The 22,624-nt window shown below is 34.9% G+C and overlaps 1 protein-coding gene across 3 annotated transcripts in view; it reads right to left on the reverse strand.

Annotated features, from left to right (window-relative positions):
• Positions 1–22,624, reverse strand: part of LOC135125917 (C-terminal-binding protein) — a 36,359-nt gene that overhangs the window by 7,500 nt on the left and 6,235 nt on the right. For all 3 annotated transcript variants that reach the window (XM_064051690.1, XM_064051688.1, XM_064051689.1), the window contains exon 2: positions 4,512–5,462. In XM_064051690.1, the coding sequence (XP_063907760.1) occupies positions 4,512–5,186 (675 nt within the window). In that variant the 5' untranslated portion in view covers positions 5,187–5,462. The remainder of the gene's footprint in view (positions 1–4,511; positions 5,463–22,624) is intronic.

A 22,624-nucleotide genomic window follows, 5' to 3' on the forward strand; every position in this document is an offset into this window, starting at 1 on the left:
AAGTTCAATTTTAACGAAATTAGTGCAGATGCTCATTTTTACCCACTGAAGGAAAACATTCTTGGTGAAACTGCAGAAAATATATGATTAGGGTAGACTGTGGAAACATTTTTCATTTCTTTTATTAAACTTTGAGCATGAAAATTCACACTTGTTAAATCATCTTTTCTCGTGGAGCAGATATGTATATCACTTTTTTATTATACATGAAAGTAGTCATTCGATGGACCTTATTACAATACTTCCTTAGCTTACGTTCGAGAAATTAAAAAAAAAAACATTACATTATACACTTTTAATAAATTCAATAAAAAATAATTCGGAACTGGTTAGAGATAAGAGTAGAAATAGTATAAGAAGTACATATTGAGCCAATACAATTCATCACTTAAGCTCTTACTGAGACGTTCCATCGCGTTTTCGTTCTCTAAGTATAATTATTATTAAGTAAATATTTAAGCGCGTATTTGTAATAGATTCGTATAATAGTCTGTACTCTTGTAGATTTGGCAAATCTAAACAAGTAAGGACCTCTTGAGTGTTAAATAATTTATGGCTATGTCTAAATTATCTGTGGCATCCTTGATTTTAGTCTTAAGATAAAATCTTTTCTAAATGTTGTTGAATTGGAAAATTATTGCAACCTTGACAACTCCTACAACCCAAAACTAAAACACATATTAAGAATAAAATTTAAAATTCCACCTCATCCGCTTCTGGCGTACAATACAATTTATTATTATTATTAATCATTTTGACGAAATATGTTAGTTTAAGCCACATGGTTCACCGATCAGGTATAATGTACACTGTTGTAGTGTCTTCAAGTGTTGATTACACATCCGCTTATCTTGCGTCCTTTAAAGTTCAGAAGTCGCTCCTTCATTTTATTAGCCGCTATTTTAATAACACAGTTTGAGTACACTACTGCAAAACAAACAAGCAAAATTAATACGAATACTTACAACATAAGCAAGAATTGCTTACACTGTAATTTCAATAACGTTATTAATAAGCATTTATTTTTACACTAGTGAAGGGGGAAGAACAATGAAATACTTGTAAGACTGCCAATATGTATTAATTTACAATACAGAGAAAGTAATTTAAATTTGTACGTATTAAATTTCCAAATCTTTTCCTTTTACTTTTCCCGCCTATTTTGTTCGTTGTATTTTTTTCTATTATATGTAGGGCATCAGCAAGATTTTGCTTTTAAATGACAAAATACGGGGTACAGTCGAAAACAATTTGAGTTGCATTTAATACTGTTTTTGTTTACACAGTACTATGACAGTAAGACAACGAACGTCAATCAAACTACTTAGTTTGTTCATTTAATATAATTATTAACATTTATCCAGTCCCCTTGAGCTTTCATTGAATCATCCCACACTCTTCAAGCGAAAGAAACGATTACTGTTGCAACTTATTCGATTAAACCTCAATCACAAAGCATTTGACGGTTTGAGAAGAGAACAAAAGCGCAGTCGTATAATAAAGACGAAACTTTTTGTATCTTTTTTATAACTAAGAAGTTGGCGCATGTGTTTTTTAGCCATTCGAAGTTAAAGTCTACTATGATTAAATTTATTTTCTTTTCGACAGTTTTTCCAATTACACTTATCATTAAATATTACAATAAACCTTGTAAAACGTACAAATAAAGTTAAACATAAATAAAAGTGGTGTAAAATGATAAAACAAAATTGTGCGAAAAGATTTACCGGACTTCCCACTTCCCTTGTTTCGGAAGCACCACCAACACCGTGTATCTGTCAGATATATTTTTCAACTAAGATTTATTTTAATTTACCAAACCTAACTGAGGGAAGGTTATTTTAACAAATGCATAATATTTTTTCGACGTTTCATTACTTACATGATATGAAATTGCCGTCTGCCGTTTGTGTTTATATGTAAACGATTTTATCGGAAGGCAAACTACTCGACTGATTACTGAGAAATTTTAGATGTACTTTACAACTATGATGTAGGTTTATTAAAATGTATCAGTTCATTCTCACCAAAAATTTTATTACGTTATTTCAACATTTTTATAAGTAAATTTTTGGTTTATTATAAAAACTCAAATTTGTTTAATGAAATTTTACTATTAGAATCTATGTAACGAATTTGATTAAGATTTTAGTACCACACTAAGATTGATTTTAATAATTACGAAACATCTATTATTATTATTATTTTACTATAGTTTTATTATTCTATCGTTCCACGGACAAAGTTGGTCTGTAAATACACACTATCAACGCAATGGAATAAATGGAATTAGTACAATGGTGTAACGTTAAACATATGAGCACGTTATTAAACCATTAAGCAGTAAGAATGTCACGTTATAAATTATGAGATGACGTCATCAGTTTTTTGAAAAAGGTTGATACATTTGCTTGGTGTTTTACCACCAACACGGTAATCTTCAAAAATACATCTAAAATTTGGACGTAATCAATTCCCCACTTTCAGAGTTGATTTATCTAATAAAATCGCAAGTAGACAGTCAAGAGAAGGTCACTGAAGACTGAATTTTTTTTATTATACGAAATGTGACACGTTGAGAATATACGAAATGGGACAATAATCAAAATGATTCCCTAACATGTATGCTCAGGAAATAAACAATATTTTAAAAATTAACTTTCTGTTTCGAAGTTAAAATTATACTAAAACTTAATAAACATGTTTCAAAACTAAATTAAACTTCAATGCAGCTACTACTAAATTGACTGTACTAGAAAGATCGGAGAGATTGTACGTAATCAACGCGTAAATATGAACCTACCGTTTCTATTAGTTCGAAAGCGTGCCTTGAACCAGGAAAAGGTTTTAGCGTAGGCTAATACCACGAATTGTATAACAAAAAGAGAAACATTTGTGCATATTTTTTACCAGCGATGTCTTTAGTACCGTCAAAAGAACTTACGTGTAGTTTATACACAAATTGTTTGATTTTATTCAAAAATCGGGCACCATTCTTCTTAAGGTGTACACTTTAGTTAAAATTATTATATTAATCGTTATTACATGCATGATACACCCATTACTGTACGAGTTTTAAATTTACAATGTTAAATATTAATCTCACGCCATCCATCTTTAGAAGGCCAGAAACAGGTCATAATTTTCCAACGGTTACTGCTGTTCTGAAAAGTACACGTGCATACAGTGAAAATCTAGATAATAGTAGTAATAATAATAATAATTTACTTGCCATTATTACATCCAAGATGCTAACATGTTATAATACAAATAAACAAAAACTCAATAAAATAAACTGAACCCCAAATTTAAATATATTTTTTATGAACAACAAGGACGCCTAAGAAGTAATATTTTGATGGTTTTCTTAAAAGATGTTACAGGTAATATACGCACTTCTGCACATAGCCAGTTAAAGAATTGTGTAAAGAAATAATTTACGCTCGATCTAGGTTTATAAATGGTCTACGTCAAAGATATATTTGCGTATAAGTGAATAAATTGTGTGCCGGTCCACACCTGGATGATGCGTGGAAATTATTTCTAACATGAAATGACGTCATCAATTTTGGAGGGAGGAGAGTAATAAACAGATAAATTAGGATAACGATTTACCATGCCCACAATAAAGTTAAAACGTTCGCAAAACTTCAGAGACTTTTTGCACTTTAAAGTTAGTTAACTTGTAAAATCTTGTTATGGGATTTTGATATTTTTTCAAAAATTTGATGTCCAAGATAAAAAAATCAAGGCAGATTCATATGAGTACAGGTCAAAGTATTTACGCACCAGCAATTTTTCCAATAATTCCGAGATAAGGATGATAAAAGAACATTAGATAAATTAGTGGATATATTACAAAAAATTTGTTTAGCTCTCACTAAAAACGAAGGACACATATTGGGTCTTGATAAACAATATAATAAAGAAAACGTCCTTTGATACTGTGTTGTTTCAGTAATCGAAAGTTTAATTCAACTGTATTTATTTCAAGCGCGTAAATACATTTGAGCGGTCTTGTAAAAGTATGTTATTTTATAAAATTTAAATAGTATTTACTATGCAAAATTTTGAGATGACGTCAGTTGTTAGTGGGAATGAGTTGTTTCGGATATTATCTGTCTAATAAATTCGTGCTTAGACTACAGATCCCAGACAGACGGAAAGGGTGGATCTATTTTGTCAAACTTTCGGAGTCATGAAACGTCCGGAAAATATGAAATTAGCCGTTCATCGTATGAACCCTATTACAATACTTCTGTAACTTGCGCTCGGGAAGTAGAAGACAGTTTATTATTTATAGTAAACCAGTTAGTAAGTTGTATTAATGTATTGTCAGCGACAGTAATGAAATTAGAAGATTGAAAAGCGATAAATAATTATGTCGTTAATATCAATTAAAAGTAAAGTGGGACCGATAACGGATCCTTGAGGAACACCAAAATGTAATAAAAGAGGTGGCGAATTGTTAAAATTTAAGGTGACGTATGGGATAATATTGTTTGCGTTACCTGTAGCGTGTAGACCCTCGTCAGTCCCAGACTCTTCTCGATCCCGTCCGGGAGATACGGATCGTAGAAGATGACGTTGAAACCGAAGGCTTTCGCGCGCAGTGCGACCGCCGATCCGATCCTCCCGAGTCCGACGATGCCTAACGTGTCGCCGCGTATCCTGGCGCATCCTTGAGCCGCCTCCCTCACCTGTTCCGGTCCCGTGAACTTCTTCCCTTCCCTCACCATGTTCGCCAACCAATAGGTCCTTCGGTACAAGTTCAAAATGAGACACAGCGTCGTATCGGCCACCTCCTCGACGCCGTACCCTGGAACGTTACACACGGCGATCCCCAACTCTCCCGCCGCTTTGACGTCTATGTTATCGACGCCGCTGCCTATGCGCACGATGATCCGCAGCGTTTTGAACTTTTCGAGGTCCTCCTTGGTGAGGACGATGGTGTGCCACATCAGGGCGCCGACTGCCTCGTTCAGCACTTTCTCGTGGATCTCGCTGGTGCTCTGCGCGTCACAGAACGCCACCGTCGCGACGTCCTTAAGAATGGGCATTTCGATGGAACAGTCCCTTCCGTCCAACAACGCGACCAACGGACGCTGTTGCATCGGCCCGTTCGAGATGGGACCGCGCAAGTTGTCAACTCTAGGCCTTTTTGCCATCATTTTTCGTTTGTCCATTTGAATAAACACGCCACACTAACGACACCAGTGCCGCATATACGGCGCACCGTCAACGGACACCACGCACAAACACCAACAAACTGTTGATCGTCTACGGGGGCTGTGCTAACGCCAGCGGATGCTAAAACTCTATGGGGTTGATGCTGCCTGCTCTCGCCTCGCCTCGTTCGCTGATGATGCTGCCGTCCACCGTCACACGCCGGACCGCGAAACCAAGCCTTAGGTTACGCTTCGCGACTGAATATGCGCTCCATCGTGATGCATGAAGACCACCTGAGAACAAAAACAAAACTTACAAACTGATTTTAAACATTTATTTTAGAGAACTAATTTTTCCAAATTAACCAAAATAAATTGGAAAATATACAGTCCATTGTTTTTGACCTTTTTGGAAAAAGTAATAAAGCATGGTCCAGGAAAAATGTTTCCCTTGTTTGTTATTATTAAGACATATGTTCGGGTCATAGCACGAATTCACAAAAATAGTTTGCATCTTCTTACAGCCGTCTAAATATTCCAGAACATTTATATTTCCATGCCTGTACTGTAAATGTTTTGAGTAGTAGATAAACACGCTATCATTGTAGCAGACATTTTTGTGTGTGTACTTTTATATTACTATGTAGTCACTTTATTAGTGACAATAATAAACTCAATGGTACAAAATTAAATATCAATGCTGTACTGTAAATTCGGCTGAGCGTTAGAGCTAGACGACAGTATAAAATAGAAGATATTTTTAAAACACAGAGTTGGAATATGGGCTCTGTCTCTATATAGGCTGCTCCGACAATCCGATATTTTAATTTAAATACATTTAAATGGAATAACCTATGTATCCAGACGATCAACAAATTGACATACACCTTGCTTATTAGCATAATGTGATGTTTCATTAATTCAAACTGAGCAGAATATTTATGTATAACATTTTAATCGCATCCATTAAACTAATTTAAGGTTTATCATTCCTAATTTAGACACACGGATAAATTTTATGAAAGCACAATATATTACTACAAAAAATAGAAAACTAACGGTACTATGACCTTCTGACTGACAGTTCTTTTAATAACACAACGTTTATGACGAAAAAATAGCATGTTGTTACCGTCTTGTCAGAAGGAAACCTGTGATTTTGTTTTCATTCTCTATAAAAATATACTGTTTTACGAAAGAATTATTTGAACATCCCGAAAATGTCAGATTATAGAGAAATTCGTAGTAATTTACTTGGTTATTAAACACAGAAAAGAATTCTCACAGATGCAGTAGATTACAAAAAGAAATTTTAATAGCAGATCGGTTCTCCATCGTTTCTTGTATAATCCGCAACTCAAGCATGCAATTATATCATCATCCATCACCAATTATGCCACACAAACATTTTCAATCGGTAGTAAGTCACGCAAACGTTGGGACCAATGCTTTAGAGTTACTTTTGAACTTTACAGAAATTATATTATGACTAGGGTAGCATATGAAATACGAATCTTCTTGAAAAAGAGAATCTGCCAGATCTGGAAGATATGTTACCGTAAATAGTTCCAGCGTTCATTAAAGGGTAAGTTTCTAATTTGTTGTGAGATCTAAACGGTAACTATCGATCTGCCGTAAGCAATTAAGTCTTATAAGTCATGGTTACGTTCATGACTTCTAAAAAAAAAAAAAAAAACATCTAGTGGTATTCTATCTTGCAATAAGATGTAAACTCAGATATAGGTAAGGCTAGAAGACCAAGTGATTCGATTGACAAACTGTCTGATATTGTGGATATTTTGCAACCAACCGTTGCTAAATATTCACCCACCGATTAAGTTCCTATATTATGTTCATATCTTTGGAGATAATTTTATAGATTGTAGTTTATTTCCTTTTCTAAATACGTTTTAAATAAACTTTCATGTTTCAAAATTTTATGATATATTTTACCTTCATGCAAAAATTCTATACATGTTACATATTATTTCTCTCTCAAACTTCCCTTTAATTTACCAAAATGTAATTTGTAATTTTTATATTGCGGGTTGTTTTCGAATTATAACAAAATCCTAAGTTCTAGTGTGTGAACCTTTTTTCATTTGGTACGTGTAGAACTGGAGATACACCTGTAGGAAATGGAACTCATTACACAGCGGGCTTTTATATCTGTTCAATGTAAATTTATGTTGAATTAAACAAGAACAACTCAAATAACTCTCTAATTAAATATGGGGAGCTAAAAATTTAAAACATACTCAATGAATTTTTGCAACAAATTTACCACAGTAATTGTAAAAAATAAATGTAACAAGGACATTCTTACATTTTTATATATTTCGGTTACATTTTTTATCAAATCGACTGAAAACAGAACTGTGCTTTAAAAAATACAAAACTTCTCAGACGCTTACATTGCGGGTGCTTCTCATAGTTCAGAGTCCTATTTCTCCCACAACTTCAGAACTCCTCGGCTGAAACTTTGCTCTTTTCGTTTTGAATTTAGTTGCTTTTCGAGCTTAAAGTACCTTCTTTTTAAACAAAATGTGCGCTTAACAGGCATTTTCAAACTACAAAATAACATTCTAGAACGGAAAGTCCAAAACAGAGTTTCTTCATTGACAAATTTTTGTTCTCATTTTTCTTTAAACTTGCTGCCCAATAAATGATCACATCTCTTTGGGAAAATGAAAAGTAAAATTATATATACCTATAGTTATTCGAAGTTAAGTTTGCCTTGCTACGACTTTAATTTTAAAGTGTCACATATCTTAACATAGAAGATTTTTCACACCACTGGCACAACTACAATAAACTTATCTTTTAAGAATTATAGTACCTAGTAAGTTGTCCCCGTTTCAGTGAATTTATGAATGAAGTTTCCAAACCCGTTATTGCAGTATGCAATTAAGTACGAGTGGATTCGAGCGGGCAGCGAATTAACAGTAATGATCTAAAAAAAGACGGACTGTAGAAAAAGTATTAAACTCGCTTGGAACGGTCGACCTCTCGCTCATGGGAAACCCATTCCATATTTCCCCTAAAGAAGCAAACAAATTACGGTCACCATTTCGGCATGAACTTTATTCGAGTTAGAGAAATAATTAAGTGTGACCCTCTTCTCCAGCAGCCGCCGAAGAAAACAATCGTAAAACCGTGTCAAAAGGAGGACGGTAAACACTCCAATTGTCCATCGCTTGTAGAGAGAGGGTTAGTTTCCCTCGGACAACAACTATTACTACAGTTAAAACTAATTCCAACTCTCGACTGCGCGAGCGAAACTGGCAAAGTTAGTTCTCAACTATTATTGCACGATGTTTGGTTTCGAGAAAGTTTAGGAAATGTGTTTCGGAATATGGTGAAGCGAGGCGGCGGCGGAACGCCAACGGCCAACTTTGGATATTTTAATAAATTATCATCGCCGCCGCCACCGCCGCCGCCGACGTCGCCTCTCCTCCGCTGGACATCTCCCTTCAACTTCCGCTGTTAATCACTGGGAGAAACCTTGCTTGCCGAACTACACGGGCTCCGCCTCTCCGAATCTAACCGCCGCCCCCCTCCAACGACGACGACGACGACACCACCCCCGTCTAATCGATGAACTTTGCATGGGACCACTTGTCCTCGAACGGCGAGGGGATGTGCGCCGGGGTGAGAAAAAATTAAACAAATCGCAAGGACGTCTCCAATGGCTTGCCCCCGATTAATGCGGATTCGAACACAGCTTTTATTGCTCGAGCTTTGTACTTTTTGCATGGATACAGAACAATAAGAAAAGGCAGAATAAACTTCGGTTTCGATGTTTTCGAAGCTAAATGCCTTCTTTTTAGCAGAATTTCACGGCTAATAAGTATATCAAATGTTAGGCCTTAGTATTCGATTAATCGACAGCATTGTTTCAACAATTCAAGAATAAAAGTGGCTGGTCTTTATATGGCGGCGTATTAATTAATAGGTTACCTAAATATCGAAGAACACTTATTGGAGATTTATTACTGAATATTTCTTTAGAAGTATGTAACCGTTTCCCAGGCCACAAGGCCGGAAAGGGTATTAGATAGGTCTGGGGATTTGTAAGGACATATTAAACACAAAAATCAATATATCGATAATTTAATATCCCCTTTCAAGCTCACTGTGTTCTTGCTGCAAAAAAGTGGTTACAAAACAAATGTGTCAGCTTTTAACACTTTCGAGTATTTGAACAGATACCCAAGGATGTGATATTTTTCTAATAAATCCACTGTACCCGTATTGTACCTAGATCATCGAACTGATCAATATTAATAACCGAATGCGGTTAGTCGACACCAAAATTTCAACCAGGCCTAACCTTGTGATACCGAGAAAATTTCTGGTGGCTAACCACAAAATGTGACGATCTAGATACAGAAAAATGGTGACAAAAAAGGAATACATATATTTTTAATCATCACCTTCATTCGCATGGTGAGGAAAACAAATGAGTTGTATGTTTTACGTGGGGCCAAATGTGCCAAGTTCGACCCTCACCATGAAACAACAGACATTTTGAAATAGGCACCTACTTTTTTTATTTTTCATATTCATAGCTAAAATTATCGTTCGTGTCAATAGTTTATATATTTTTTTTTTATAACGGTGACAATCTGAGTGGATACAGTTAGTTGCAATTTTTGAAAAGTTATTTTTCAGAATGAGAAAGATTCAGTTGTGTCTGATATTCACATTTTGTTTCAACATGATGGTGTTCCACCTCACATCTCGTCGACTTCTATTTAGTTCTCTTTTTTTTTAAATTAATGAAAAAACTCCAAACTTATCAACAAAGTAACTTCCAACGTTCTTCGAGGTTGTCTACAATCATTTTTGGAATTTTTCCGCATCTAAATGTCGCTGATCTTTGAATAGATCGTTACCTAAATAATTCAAAATTCTTTCAGATTTCTTTTACACTTTTAAAATTTAAAAAGGTCTGTTTGACACGCTCTCCATTTAAAACTAAATTTAGGCAAGTTGTATTATGCAACAGGAAAAAATCGGTTTCCCGTTCTAAATTTAAAAGGATTATTTTTAGAGGGGTCTTTGTTCTTTTTACAATGCAAGTTAGGTTTTATGTAAAATTAATGACGTTTAAAACCGACCTCAAATTCAATCTATCAAAAATAACGCACAGAAAGTTAAGTTAGAACAGTCACGTCATTGAGAGATTATAACATAAAATAAATTTGGCAATTTTAGTAAACAGAAGATTTTATGTACCGTTTTGCAATTGAATTTTTAAGAAACGGCCATTACAATACATCGCGGTTTTTCTTGGAAACTGAAAATTTTAAATACAATATTCACCAGAAACTTGCATGTTTATCGATCGTAAGGATATTAATTATAAACATTTTTAGCCCAACCTTTAAGAGGAAGCCATTGAACTCCCCAGTGGCCGCCTTAGCCCGTGTTCAACTTTTGTTGTTGAATACTTGTATATTTTATTTCAGTTTACGCACTTCTAGGTAACTATATTAGGAAATAAATTATTCCAATTCTCATAAAATTTGTAGCACAGCATACTCTTTTGAGAATAAAAAAAAAAAACACTTAAAGATGCGATGCTTTCGACAAAATAATTTCCACGTTCTTGTCTTGTGGCATTCAAAAGTTATTAATCAACAGTAGACAATGCTTGAAAGCTTTCAAATAAAAATAAACTCCGCGTCGTTAAAAAAATTTGATTTTAATGTCTCTACAACAAGAATACGTGCAACATAATAATGGAAAAATATGTTAAAGGTAAATCCCCGGTATTTAAAAGACGTCAAAAATTTAAATGAAAGCATAATTTTGAAAGCGAATAAATTTTCATTTAATATACATACATCCGCGTTAAAATGAATATAAAACATGTTCCATTGAAAAACGGTTAGAATTTTTTATTTTCCCGAGAACAACATTAAATAAATATAACAGGCGCGATAAATAGTAATAACCGAGGATAAGTTACACAAATTAAGTTAAATTATTATTAATTTTCAACCTGACAACAATCAAAATTTTTCAACAGCGAAAAAAATTATCTTATACTTGAAAAATTGTTTAACTTTAGACTCAATTTATGTGTAAACACTATGAACGACCGAGAAGAATTTCGCAGTATTGACTCACCTGTTTATCTTATCTATCACTTACTAAAGTGCCGTTAATTAATTGGCTTCCTCGAAAAAACGAACTTTTAACTCATCATTGGTGACTTTTATCGTGTTGAAACACGAGTACGTGATAGTAAGTTCATGGATAATTTTTTTCGCAAGTTAACGAAACGAAACCGAAAGAGAGTATCAATTTAAGGTTTGTATTTGTGTAGAGTTCCGCAAAATAGCTTTGAATCAACCACTTCCATTATCGCAGTTAGTTAAATCTTGGGCGCCGATCGCACAATAATTCTCGTTGTAGTGATTATCGAAACCTGACCGACATGCAAACATGTAGATCGCAGACTCTCCGGTCGGTCGGCGTTTGAATGTAAATCTTGGTTTGAACGCTTTTCAGGTGCACATCCTTGTGTCCGTTATCCTCTCCGTATTGATTGTCCGTCGAATGTCCGCCGACCAGTGGCTGAACGGGAGCAACAGTAGCGGACGAACGACAAAGGTTTCGTCGGTCGGTATCTTTGGCTTTTCCTCCTGCGAACAAAGACCCTCCAGAAAATCGACAGAGACGCAAAGCCGCGCCGTGCCGTCCGGACACCAGTATTGAGTGTGTTGTTTCGCAAGGAACGAATGATTTCGTCGAAAGGGTGCGCTCTGATCAATCGTCGATTTAGGCGAAGATTTTTCATCCCGTAATTAATTGATGAGACGTTTTCTTTAGGAGAAATGGCGGAGGCGCCGGGAGACGCCCCCTCTACCGTCTATCGAGTATAATAAAACAAAAGGTATTCTGTTAATTAAACTATATCTGAGAGATTAAACTTCGCGAAAGAAAGTTGGAAATGAAATAAGCGACAAAGACGACGACTATCCTTATAAAAGACAAGGAGGGGAGGAACACTGACTCGCTCGCGCCCCGTCAGCAAACTTTTTAACTAGTCGCTGTTCCGACACGGGGCAAACTTTGCCCGAGAACTAAAGTTGTTACAAAAGTGTAAGTTTATATACTTTATGGCAAAAGTTAGTTCAGGGGAACTGGCGGCGCGATCGATTCACCCACCGACACACAACTTTTACGGGAGTTTCGGCGAGTTTACGGCGACGACTTCGATGGAGAGGATTCTTCTTCTTCTCAGATGCTTTTAGACGACGAACACAACTTTTCAAACACTTTTTAACGGTCAATGTTTAACCGATCCATGATTAATGTCGCGCAACTTTTCCCATCAAAACCCCGACGATAACAATCGGGTTTTGACAGAATCTCTCGTGTTTACTTAAAGTTTTTCGAAAGCGGAGCACGACGCCGCTTTAGACAAATTGTTTAATAAAAGGAAGACGAGACGGGAAAACCTTCACGTGCAGACAGCGGCGAAACGTCGAATCGAAGCTACTAGTTATCGAAAATAGTCGGCGGACCAAAACTTTTGTTTATCCTAACTTTTCTACCAACGCAACGTTTAGTGTATTTGCATTATTCACGCCGCAAGTCATCGGTGGAAATTTTACACGCATCCTGGTCACGGCACCAAAAAGCCGCAGACAAATTTATACTCATTAGTTTAAAAATGTAACTTCATTTTCACGCACATTTTATTCTACGAAAAATATAAAGTTAGCAAAAAGTTTCATCTCGTCCAGTTTTCATAATAATAATAATAATAATAATAATATATTCCCAATGGGCATCGCGACTAATTACAATTTTCCGTAACATCGTTAAAGTAGTCATTAGAATTAAATATTTATTGATACGGTCAATGTTCGCTAGTGAAACTAAAACAAATGTTTGTTAATAATTCAAAATCATTGTCTCGCCTGTCTAAATTTTCTCGTTTTTGTCTAATATTCCTCTACTTTTCTTTTCTTGCATTATTATAATGCGCTTTTAAATTTAATGTTAATTTTCTTCGTTCGTGATTATTTCAAAGATAGATCTTTTTTTCTAGGTAGTTTTTTATTGAATGAGTCTTCTGCGACGGCAATTTAGTAAAGACTAAGACTGGTGCCGGAACAAGATTATTAATTACTCTGTTAAGCTGCCACTTCTCTCGCTTGTGATACACTCCTCCTAGAATGTCATTATCTATGTCAATTTTGCTATTACTGCTCTAATACGTGGAAGAAGCTCTCTGAAAATGTGACTTCTTGCAGACTAATAACGAGGCAAAAGTGGATTTGCATGAACAATCGGCATTTCAGCGTTGTTTCTTGAGTAAGTGCGACAGAATCAATTTCGTAACAGCCTTTAAAATTTAATGTCTACGAAAACGTGACTATGTCACGTACATAAACAGAACTCTCCTCGTGCTAACCCAATTATTCAAAAAATGTATTGTCAATTTTCTCAACCAACATACATTTTTTGCTACATGCTGTCCCTTTTAATCACCATAATGATATAAGGAAAATCGACAAATTATTTATCACTAATAAAAGGGTCAAACGATTAGTACTTCCCTCGCCGGCTGAAGCATGACGTTGTCTGTTAGGGCGCGCTTTTTCCCACAAACCTTTTATGACAGAAAAAAAAATTATGCAAGTTTCCTTCGCCCCTGAAATAATGTCAAACATATCCAGTTTCTTAAACACATTATAAAATTTGATTCTGCGAATTATAGTTTCATGAAAGTCTGAATGTCCAAAGTAAAAAATTAGGGCGAATTAATAACCCACCAGTATAGAAGCATGTTATTTTACAAAGTAGAAACAATTATAAAATGACCCGCACTGATTAACCGTCAGTAAAAATATAGACTGCAACTGAGAAAACTGAGGTTCACAGAAACGAAACGAAAAAACCACAAAATAGCAAAACATCATAACACCGTGTATCTTTTTTAACGCACACATATAACTTTGGTTTTGCATTTTAAATGAGCTTTAAATGTTTGAGGGCATACTGAAATTTTAAAAATATCCGCCTGCCATGGGATCTACCTACTACTGTGTCATTTAGGGTCTGTTTAGACAATAATTGCAGTCTTTAACTCCAGAAAGCAATAAAATTTTAGTGGGTACAAAAATAACCGTCCCAAGTATAATTAGATTTTTAAATTCAATAATACTTTTCCAAATACTTGGATCTATTACAGCATTCGTAATATTAAGCAGTCTATTTTGAAATTTCTTATTATAAAACGTGCACCGTACCTGCAAGCAAGACATATTTTCGCAAATATAACCAATGAAAAATGCGTGAGTTTGTGGAAACCCCTGTTTATAGGTATCACACGCTGAATCACACGCATTATTCGTCACTAACATTACCACAAAATAATCACAGAAATAAAATCGAGGAGATATAGATCAGTTTACTACTTATTACGTATCAGAAACGTTTGGTTATTCGTTTCGACTCATCAACTCATCAAATATTTGCGTTAATCAGTTAACACGATCCTGGCAGCGGCACCACAAAGTGGTTCCGTGACCAGGATACGCCGACACATTCCCCTCGATTCGGTATTTTAAAAATATGGATTCTTTACGCTAGACATCGTAGCTGCGTGTTTTAGCTACTCGACACATACAAAAGCCAAATGCGCGTCGCTTCCTCTCACAAATCTCCCTGCGACGCGTACAGCACGTCTCCCCTTTGTATCGTCATCGGCCTATTCCCCCACATATTAATTATTAATTCTCCATCACGACAGCTTCAGTCGCCACTTCGTCTCAACCACAATCTCGAAACTTAATACAGAAATTCTGGAGGAGGCGCTTCGCCGCCGACCCTAAGGGGGACGGCGAAAGGCCGACTTTTCGCGTCTCGTCGGCAATTTCGCTGAAAATCTGGAGAAACTTCTCAGATTAGACAAGGCATAAAATGTCCGATTGTGCTCCATTCACATGCACACGCAAGCCAAGTCCCATTAGTTAACGAGACAAGCTTTAATTTTTAAAACTGTACCCTGGACTATTGAAAAAATAAGATATGCCAACTCTGAAGTTTTGTTGTATTAGATTATGACATTTGGTATGTTTCTTGTTGACCTAAACAAGACTTAAGAGCAAACGAAATATACGCAAAACACAATTTAGAAAATGTTCGACAAGATTTAGAAAGTCAAACATTTTATGCGAGACAAAATAGAGTACACATATAAAAAATGGGAGACAGGACAGCAACTAAGGTGTGCGGAAAACCTCAATAAACATCAAACAAAAAAATGGATTAGGAGTTAAAAAGACATTGCTTAGACACCTATCAAGGGAACAAAGATAATGGGTGAAAAGCGAAAAAGAATTTTATATCAATCGAATCATTTTCCTAAGACGTTATCTTGAATATGCTCCACTCTCTCCAGACTTGACACCACTGGTTTCTTTTTTAAAAAACAGTGTTGCAGCAGTAGGTTGATAATTTAGAAGATCTTCAACAAGAAATTGCACGTTATGGGAACATTAATCAAAAGTGCATCACAATATTTTTTAAAGTAAACGAATTTCTGTTTTAATTTACTCTATGTAACCAATTATTCAGTTGAATGATTGGGGTTAACTAGCATGTCGATTGTAAAAAAACTTATAACATAATTGTAATTAGCGGCACATTTTTTTGAACTTTCAAAATATGAATTAGGTCTACTCGAAATTTGTCTGTTTCCTTATGGGACACCTCGTAACCTACAGAACTTTACCGGCGCTTACGTACCGACCATCGAAAGTGGTGAAATTGCCGCTCCATCCTCTCCCGCGTCTGCACGGTCACGTTCTTATTACCGTCTTACTTTTCTTTTTTCGCCGTTCTCGCGACGATAATCACATGGAACATCCGTCAAAACCGTCGACCCACACTTAGAAAGCCGATCGAGAAAACGTTTTCGTATACAAAACGTCTCTATTAATAGCGCGCGACCTACCGCTTTCCACAAGAGTTTTGCTCGCAGTGTTTTCCTCGCTCCTCACCTTCCCCGTGAATCAATCGAAAGCATTTCACGTGCTCGTACATAAGACGCTAAAAATAGGCGGTCGAAGAATTTTGCTGCTACTGTGCATCGAAAAAAATAAACAACAACAGGAGAATTTCGATGAGATTGCGGTCGCCGATGCAGGAGAGAGAAAATCGGGGAAAATTCCGTTGGAAACTTTTCCAACAAGTGTAATGATAAACAATCTCACGGTCACCTCTCCCACAAACATTTCGTAACAATTCAATAAAAATGCTATCAGAGAATCGGAAAGCGGGAATCTGAATACGTCGAATTATTTTATTCATTTACACGAGGCGATGAATTCTTATTAGGGACGTCCAGCTGCACAGGAAGTCTCGAATAGAGCGATGCGGAGGAAGTGGCGCGGATTTACAACTTCCCCGATACTCAGACAAAATGATATTAAATGAATTAAAAATTCTGCTAAAACTCCTAGTAATCCAAGTTTACTAACATACAAATTAGTCAACTTTAAATTATTTTAATTAATTTCTTAATCAAAAAGTTTTTTCAGTTCACATTTTATATACTAGTACATGGATATAGGTTTATTTCATTAACACATGTGTGCACCTTCATGCAACCGTCAAAAGATACACGAAAAACATGTAATTTACAATTTTTCAGAAATACAATTTTTACATATCAAAAACATAAATATTTAATCAAGGCCTCCTCACGTCATGACAGCTTTTGCTGTAAACAAATTTGTCTAAAACTCGGGTGTTTTTCACCGAAGTATGAATTCAACTATATTCAACGACAGAAAGCCAAGTAAAAACAGTGGCGAAAACTGCGCTCCTAAATTTCCACAAATAACAGAGATGTTAATGAAAAATTTCACTAAAATAAAAAAAAAAGATAGTAAATTCTCGTTGTAGAGAGAAAATTGTGGACAAGTCATTTTTAAAATTGCATAACAATGAGTCTGTTAATAATGGAGATATTACATGCTGAAAATGTATTGAACACCCCACTACAAAAAAACGTAACGACTGGCTGTAAGAACCGTGCAGGTTCACCCTATTTAACCTGTTTTGTCTCTGATTTCGAACGACTTACACAACCAGCGTATCACCATTTCAGGTCTCACCTGGAAATATACCGATCTTTGGTATTCCGCAGAGATTAGTTCTGGGTCCAATATTATTTCCGTTTATGTGTCCGATCTACTATTTCCATTAAAGTCATTTCATGTTTTTTATGCCGACAATGGCAGGTTGTAGAGTAGCTTACAATTGGACGCGCACCTGGTTAACAGGGGCAAAAACAACCCCAACAATATATGCTATTGATATTCATATACCGCATCAAATCAACAACTTGGATGTTATCTTCGACAGCGAACTTTTTTTCGCAGCATGGCGTGCAGTTAATGAAAAAACTGATATAACGGAATTTGGAAAATAAAGCTTAGGAAGTTACTGAAACTTCCAACTTAAACATCAAATAATACTAATAAGTTTAATGTCGACCTTTTCATCATCTTTGTTCTTACTGATGTATTCCGCCTTCGAGGCCACTATAAAAAGCTCTTTTACGAAAAATATAAAACGAAATGGCGACGGCAATTTCTTACCGATCGTGTGTTTCAACTTTGGAATCATGCAGAGACGGACAATATAAATTCTAATAGCGTACTAGTTCTTAAAACCAGATTAAAAAATCATTCTGGGGAGCAACCTTTTCTTGGGGACAAGCGGTAATAATTTTAGATAATTTATTTTGTTCCATCTGACAATCATAAATAGGTTTTTACCTCTGCACGATATTTATATAATAATAATAATTTTCTGAGATGATATAAAATTTTTGGAGAGGAAATGATAAACAGATAAACCTATTATTTTAAAGTACAAACATTTATCCGTCTAATAAAATCATCAACAGATAGACGCCCACAGACAAACAGACGGAAATAGGAAACTCACAAACCATACGGTCGTGAAGTAAAAATCGAAAGTCACAACTTCTTAAAGTACAAAGTATACAAAAAAAGATGTAAACACACCATTACAAAATGAATTCCTTGCAGTGTTCATTAAGTAGTTCCAAGTAGAATTTATGTTAACGTATTTATTTTATTAACTAATGATGTGTTAAAAATGGTCCAAAGTTTAAAATGTTAAAAACTTTCTTTAATTATTATTATTAATTTTAAAATCATGCTAGCTGTTTGTACAATAACATTAGAAGTGATTTTTTTTCTACTCGGCGTGATATTTTTTATTGAGACGAAGTCAATACACAGAATAACATTATTATACCAGTGGAGAAAAATATGCATATATGTATTTATATCGACTATTTGCAAGCGTAATAGCTTTTATTAAGCAAAAGTCCGTAGGATGTCTGTCAGTCTAAGTGTAGTATTTTCATAACATCATGAGCAGAATTAAAAAAAAAAGTGAACGATGGGGTCTACTCTATAATGAAGGTAAATACGGATCTTTAGGAGTATAATTTTTTACTGTTCCAGGTCGTGTAAATTTTTGGAAGAAAAAGAGTTTCAAGAGTTTCTTCGTCCTTTGCTAGTTGAGAGTCTACGATTTTTTCTTGGATACTTTAAAATATCGCTGAACAATTGAAGCTGTCAAATCTCTGCAATTATATAGGCCACTGTTTTAAGAGAACGTGTGCTAGCAGAGGCAGGGACGGACATCGCAACTTTAAAGGGACACGGTGAATGATAGGCAATCAATGTAGCAAACAGATATATTGAGAATTCTTTTCGAAATCAACATTCTTGTAAATTTTTAAATCCTGACGTGTTGTATTTAATAATCGCCAAAAAGTTACTATTAATATTTATAATCAAAATAATAATACTTAATTTGTATCAAAAATTTGAAGTAAACAAAATTTTAACACTCCTAGAAAAAAAATAGTTTTGTCCTGCGTAGGAAATTGAAAACAAACCATAAAAGGATAAAAAAATGTGTAATTGATTTTATACTTAAAAACGGGTATGTTTTTGGTAAAAAGTACGATAAAACTGGAATTTGTCATAAACTTTTATAACAGCTAAAACGGATATATTGAGCTAAAATATTTATTTATTCTGTGCTTTTTTATGGTGCTTAAAACCGGAAATAAATTCATTTGTGTCTTTCATCTGTTTATAAGTTATTATCAGTGTAAACATTAGAGAGTTGAAGGGGTCAGAATCTTATTAAAAATTTAATCAGTGTGATTGGCAACGACCATCGTTTCCGTCTGTTTGTCTGTCGGTGTCTATCTGTGACGATTTTATTAGACAGATAGTCTCGAAAGCTAGACTATCGATTCTATAAAATTTTTAGTGTACTTTAAGATTATAGATTTATCTACCTATACACGTAGAAAAGAGTTTTTGCTTCAAAATTAAATTTGTCCGGAACGGGTATACACACTATTAAAAAAGAAGCAAGTTCAAATGCAAACAGCCATCTGCGGTGTTCTCCCCTACCACTTCGATTAGCACTTTTCCAGCTCGTGCATTTAGGTCGCGACATTTCCAACAAATCCCACCAAAAAATCCTTATCAGTTTAAACGTTCGCAAACTCGACATTATCTTTATTAATAAATAAACAAAGTTTGAAAGTGGCCGCAAATCGGTAGCGTTCCTTCTATCTCCACGAAAATAATTACACAAGAAGAACCGATAAAACGACATAATTCCCTCTCTCCTTTTTTTCGGCGAAAACTCTCGCCGAGTTCAAATTAACTGAAACGTCCTTTACCGCTACCACCGACCGACGTCAGAACAGTTACAAAACTTTAAATTGTGTCCCCTGTAAAAAAGTTTAATTCGTTAAAAATTTATACCAAAGTATGAGCAAAGTTATAAATCCGGCAAAGTTTTCCTCCGGATCGGCGCCCGCACCAGCGACGACGAAAAAAAAATACAGACAAACTTTAATTGTTTTCGCTCGCAAAAAGGGATAATGATTAAAAATGCATCGAATAATCACACAACTTTTTTGTACTTCTGTCGACTGCGATTCCGCTGACTCCGCCCTTGTTTATTACTCAATTATTCGAAAAAAATCCGGACCGACGGGATTTTATTATTGGCCCGGTTCTCCAACGATCAGCATTTCCAGGATTTTCGTCGACGCGGCGAAATCACAGATTAAATCGTCCCCTTGACGTTGCGCTACGTTGCATTACCGTTAATTGATTCACTTACGTGGAAAAAATAAACTCCGATTTATACGGTCGACGTAAACAACAGCGGGTAACTTGTTGCTAGGATTGTTGAGGTAGGATTATGCAAAAGTGAAACGAAGGTAAGCGTAAAAAGCACGCCATTATGATTCGCGCATGTTTCCATATGAATCGAGTTTTTCCTACTTTACGTAAGTGATCAGGACTGGACTTTCTCTTGTCGCTTTTTATTGGTTAACGAATACGCGCTCAGTAACTTTAGAAATGATAATTCATCAAGGCCAAGAAGTTTCTTTCTACTGGTACACCCACATGACGTGACGCGTCATTAATTAAGATTTCGTATGGGTCATTAATCTGGGTACCGAAAACGATAGGATGCTAGGTGTATAACTGGTTTTGGATGAGTCGAGATTTATGGTGATTTGAACATTGCGGATATGGTTGCGATCAATTCCAAGACTTTGTACAAACTTGGTCAAGTTTGGATATCCCAAACATGTTTTGTGCGACTTCTCTAGATGGTGCGAGAGAAAATATTCGAAATTTTTTCGTTGAAATACGTTGGTTTTATTGAAGCTTCTGAATAAAAAGCACCGCTGTCTAAATCATATGGTACTTTTGTCGTATAATACTGACAAATTTACGTAATGATTAAATTACACCTGTGAAATAAATATCAAAATCTGAACTTTGAATGAATTATGCAATACAAAATACAAAGACAATGATGTACCAATCTAACGCATTATGCACTTTAGATCTGAAATGTTTACTACACTTAAAATGTTTACTTAGCTTAGAAAGTATAATTTCATCGATAGAAGAAATAAAATTGTTTACTCGAAGTTTTCTTGAACTTGTGTATGCAGAATCATAACCTTTTCTCATCTTCTCGTCTACAAAAAGCAACCGAGGCAAATATTTAGTGAAACACGCTTATAGTTCACAACAAACAATATAGCTTGTGTGAATAACAACTCAGTATTCCGCATTTGAATCAATGAACCGAACTACATCACAATTTTTTTAAATAAATTTTTAATACAGTTTAGGTTTTGAAATATTTTCTTTGTAAAATGCGACGGCCACGTGTCTCGTTTATCTGCCTGCTAAAAGTACTCTGGACCGAAGCACATTCAATAGTGTTCTATACATGCTTGGAACCTAAATTACATACTATACAAAATTAATTAAAAAAAATAAATAAAAACTATTGTAAACTGTAAATCATTTAGTACTAGAATACACAATTACTTTTAAATATACAAGACGCTCAGTCAAAAACTACACACCAAAACGGTAATTTTTATAGGTAACAGCCAACGCTTTCTGAAAAAAAAAAACCACACAAAGGTTTTTTAATGAATGGTTTACCTTTTCATGGAATAAAATGGTCACATTGAAAAATTAATTCATAGCGGCACCATTTTTAAACACTGAGAATTCCAATTTTTCACAAAACTTTTTAACTACTTTACATGAACATACGCATTAAAAAACAGAATTTTAAACTTATGGTTTACTTTTAAACACAGGGTGATTAAATTTGCAAATTGTCAATTTTCTCACCTTTCTACATTTTTATGGCAGTTTCAAATTTGCCGCCAAGAAAGCTTTTCTTTGATACCAGATTTATAGGGATTTATCCTAAAATTCCCAATGTTAGCATAAATCTTAAGAAATCTGGGGTATCAATAGAAAGCTTATTTAGAGATAAGGTCAAAAGCGTTATAAAATACAAGGCATTTGAATATGTAAAAACTGACGTATTCTAAGTGTCGTGTCAACTTTACCTGTTACGAGCTAATTTTCAAGAGGCACCCTTGTAAACAAAAAAATCGTTATTTGAACTTATTGGGTCAAGTTCAAGGCGGTTTATCTTTATTGACACAATTTTTTGACGTTTTTACTCAGCTAATTTTGGAAATTATGAATTTTGATGGTCTCACTGTAAATTGATGTTACAAAAAACGAAAACGTGTTTCTTTCAACTGTATAATTTAAAACCCTTCAATTGTTTATATTCTGGAGGCAAGATTAGTAAAAAATTGTATGCAAAATTCTAGGCGTAGATCTTTAAATATGGCGGAGTCGGGAATTTTTAAAAATGAACGAACATTTTTGACATAGAAATGCAAATATGTCGAAAACTTTTGATTAATAAAACACTGTACTTACAGAAAATGTATATGATATCCAACTATGATATATAGGGTTCAAACAAAGCAATAAGTTTAAATAGCAGAC

This window comes from Zophobas morio, unplaced genomic scaffold (assembly GCF_036711695.1).
Source record: "Zophobas morio isolate AGI-343-1 ecotype UQ-CSIRO unplaced genomic scaffold, CSIRO_AGI_Zmor_V1 ptg000009l, whole genome shotgun sequence".
In the NCBI taxonomy this organism is placed as follows: Eukaryota; Metazoa; Arthropoda; class Insecta; order Coleoptera; family Tenebrionidae; genus Zophobas; species Zophobas morio.